This window comes from Dermacentor andersoni, chromosome 9, assembly GCF_023375885.2.
Source record: "Dermacentor andersoni chromosome 9, qqDerAnde1_hic_scaffold, whole genome shotgun sequence".
Classification (NCBI taxonomy): domain Eukaryota; kingdom Metazoa; phylum Arthropoda; class Arachnida; order Ixodida; family Ixodidae; genus Dermacentor; species Dermacentor andersoni.
The window spans coordinates 4,438,070-4,441,161 of NC_092822.1; the positions used below are offsets into that span (position 1 = coordinate 4,438,070).

The window sequence follows — 3,092 nt, forward strand, 5'->3', positions numbered from 1 at the left end:
TTGGAACACCATTTATGACAGGTCTGCACTCAGCCATAGCAACTACCAAGCAGTCTTTATTCTGCCTGCTAGCCACATGCTGCACCTTGCCAAAACTATCACAAATGGCGTCATGAGGGGCACTGGCTTGTCCTTCAAGCTTGCTACCAGAGACAGCAGAAGGAGCAGACTCAGACTTTATACTGTTAATGCATGTCTGTTTCTGGCTAACTACTGCTTTCAAAGGTGAAGCGAACTTCAAGAACTTGGCAGCTGTCACAGCAAGAACTTTGCCTTTCCTGTCTGCAGCCAGGTCACAGCTCCATTCTTGCTTGTGCAGTGCTGCAGCCTTCCGCCTCCTCCTCGATACTACCACTTTCCACTCCCTGTCGCCACAGTGGGAGACAGCCTCTGGCACAGCTGCTTCTTGAGCACTGGCCTCTCCTTCCCCCACAGGTGAGCACACAACAGGAGCACTCTCATGCTTTTGTGTGGCTCTCCTAGTTTTCCAGACACAAGTGGTGCTTGCACCTCGACCAGGGATCATTGGCTCAGCAGACCTCCCCTCGGCTTTTCCCCTACTTGGTACACTTGTGCCATGGAAAGTGGGGGAAGGCAGGCTGTCCCAGGTGAACCAAGCCTTGCTTCCCTTGCAACGGACACGGACACCGCCAACAAGTGAAAATCCAGCACCTTGAAGGGTTCTGGTAGGCTGGTTGGTGCCGTGCCTCTGCAAGGGAGCAGTGCTGGCTTTCCAGACAGGAGCTGGTGCTGTGGAAGGTTCACTTGCTGCATGCGAAGAAATTAAAATATGCAAACCAAGCGGGGGAAAGTCAGCCTCGGAGATGGCAGGGATGCTGTCCTGCCGAGTCCAACTGGTCCATGAAGAAGGTGCCTGGGTCTCCTTGTAGGACTGCTGGATGCGGCTTCTCTCCAGATGGATGGACAGGGTGCAGGCCCCCTGGTACAGGAAGTCTGCCAGCACCTTGTTACCAAAGCGGCTCGGGTGGACACCATCTCTGCTCAGGCAACTGGGCCAGTTGTCCACGAGACCACCCAGGAATGTGTAGCCGCACTCGTGGCAGTACTGCATCAGGGCACTGTTAATCCTTTTGTAGTTACCATTCAGGTCATGCAACCATGAGGACTGAGCTTCCCATGAGCTGTACTGATTCTGCCCCCGAGGAAGAATGGCAGAAAAAGCTACATGCACCATGGGATTTCTCTCAATGATCCCCTGAGCGAGCTGGCGATACTTGTCCATGCACACGCTGACACTGTCAACAGTGTTGTTAGTGCCAACGTGCACAATGACAACATCAAAACCAGCTAGCTTGTCAGCAATCATTGACAGCAAATGCTCAATCCTTACTCCTCTATGCGCGGCAACACTGACTGACAAACTACGACGCGATGGGAAATACTGGTCCGCGTATTTCACCATCGAGTCACCGGCAACCAAAACACGTGTCATGTTGCAAGCAGTGCAATCTAAAATGACACCTAGAAGAAAAAAAATGACTGCGAGAAAATAAATCTGAGCTTTTTCACAAACGAAAGGAGGCTACCTTCTAGTCAGCACTATATATACGTTGAATCAGGGAAATCCGCGCTAGGGTTGAACAAAGCAAGAGGTCGCGAACAAGGACAGCAAGATCGGCAAATACGCGACTAACACAATCAAAATACCATCAAAATACTTATTAGAATAGATATATATAACGCTAGCAAATATAAGATAACCCTGCAAAGCAGCTTTCGCGCATATAAAAGGATGATGTCAAAGGCTTGCGAGAATGCAGCAGAACCAAGCCTTGGGTCCAGCACCAGCGGCAGCAGAAAAGCACGACCCGCAAGCGCGGCTGACGGGATGCGTACTGAATGTCACGTGCGAACAAACAATCAAACCACGCGCCCTCGAAAAAACGGAAATACGCGTGCATGTGACGTTGACATTTAGTGACGTCACTTCCGTGCGTTGCAGGAGTCGATTCTGTGTGGGGTCGTCTGGGGAGCACCGCGTTGCAGCAGTCTTTGCCTTTATTGTTTGCAGATGCTGAGCATCTGTGGCAAGCGCTCGAACCTTGTCAAACTGCGTGCTCCGACATACCTGGTTGCAAGCAAACACCAATGAATTTTATAATTAATCCTGACGACCCGTTCAATGAACCTGTGCACTTACGGCCGCTCTTCACCACACTGTTTTTGGACGAGGTCGAGCAGCATGTCGTCTTCGCTGTCAGACGAACTTGAATAATGCTCATCGATTGTGGCAACTAGCAGCGCTTCCTTTCTCATTGCCGACAAATCCACTAGCTAACTCCGTCAACTTTGTTGCAACGTACCGCAGCTATTGAGCCAGAGCGGCCGCGGTTCTGCAGTTGGCAGTACGCGCGCACGTCGCGCGTCCCGCAGTGCTTGCTGGGATTGCACTCCGGCGCACCGCCGATTTTCTCGGTGCGAGACGGGGCAACGGAAAACCGCTCCAACAGGGTGCGCTTCCGGTGATCGAGGATGGTCAGTGCGCACCGGTGCGGTTGATCGAGGATGAAAGTGCGCACCAAGGCGCCCCGGTGCGCACCGGTGCGGGTGATCGAGGACGCTATTAGTTTCCTTCCTCCGTGGGGTAGGGCCTCTCCTTAGTTTCCTTCCTCCGTGGTGCCTATAGACCGTTTTTTCGTAGGCGCCGCCATATTGTGAACGCAGTGGCGCCGCCTATGAGCAGCGCCATACTGGCGTGGGTGAAAGCGGTCTTTTGCATGGCAGGTATACGCTTGGCGGTAGGTTCTGGCGTTTGTTTTCGCGGTCGTGCGGTCTGTTTAGTATGACGTGCGTCTTCTACGTGGTAAACGGTTCTGTGAGACGTGCTGGAGTGGTTTAAGGCGTCATGGCCGGAATTTCTGCTGGCGTTGAGGTGTACAGAGCGCGCAGCGCGATGTGTGCTCGCATATTTGAGCCTACAATCAGCCTCGGAGATAAATTGTGTATTTCTAAATGTTCCAATCACTAATGTGACCTCATTGCAGTATTATCCTCTATTTCTAAGCTGCGGTTTAGGAGCCTTAAAACATACGCGACGATCGTAACAGCATGGGTACTGTTCTGCTACGAAA

The 3,092-nt window shown here is 52.1% G+C and overlaps 1 protein-coding gene across 1 annotated transcript; it reads right to left on the reverse strand.

Annotated features, from left to right (window-relative positions):
* Positions 1-222: 222 nt before the first annotated feature.
* Positions 223-2,002, reverse strand: LOC126527431 (uncharacterized). Its single transcript, XM_055068358.2, has 2 exons — positions 799-2,002; positions 223-709 (listed from the first exon to the last, which is right to left on the reverse strand). The coding sequence occupies exons 1-2, from the start codon at positions 1,451-1,453 to the stop codon at positions 558-560; spliced, it is 807 nt and encodes a 268-aa protein (XP_054924333.1). The 5' UTR covers positions 1,454-2,002; the 3' UTR covers positions 223-557.
* Positions 2,003-3,092: the final 1,090 nt, after the last annotated feature.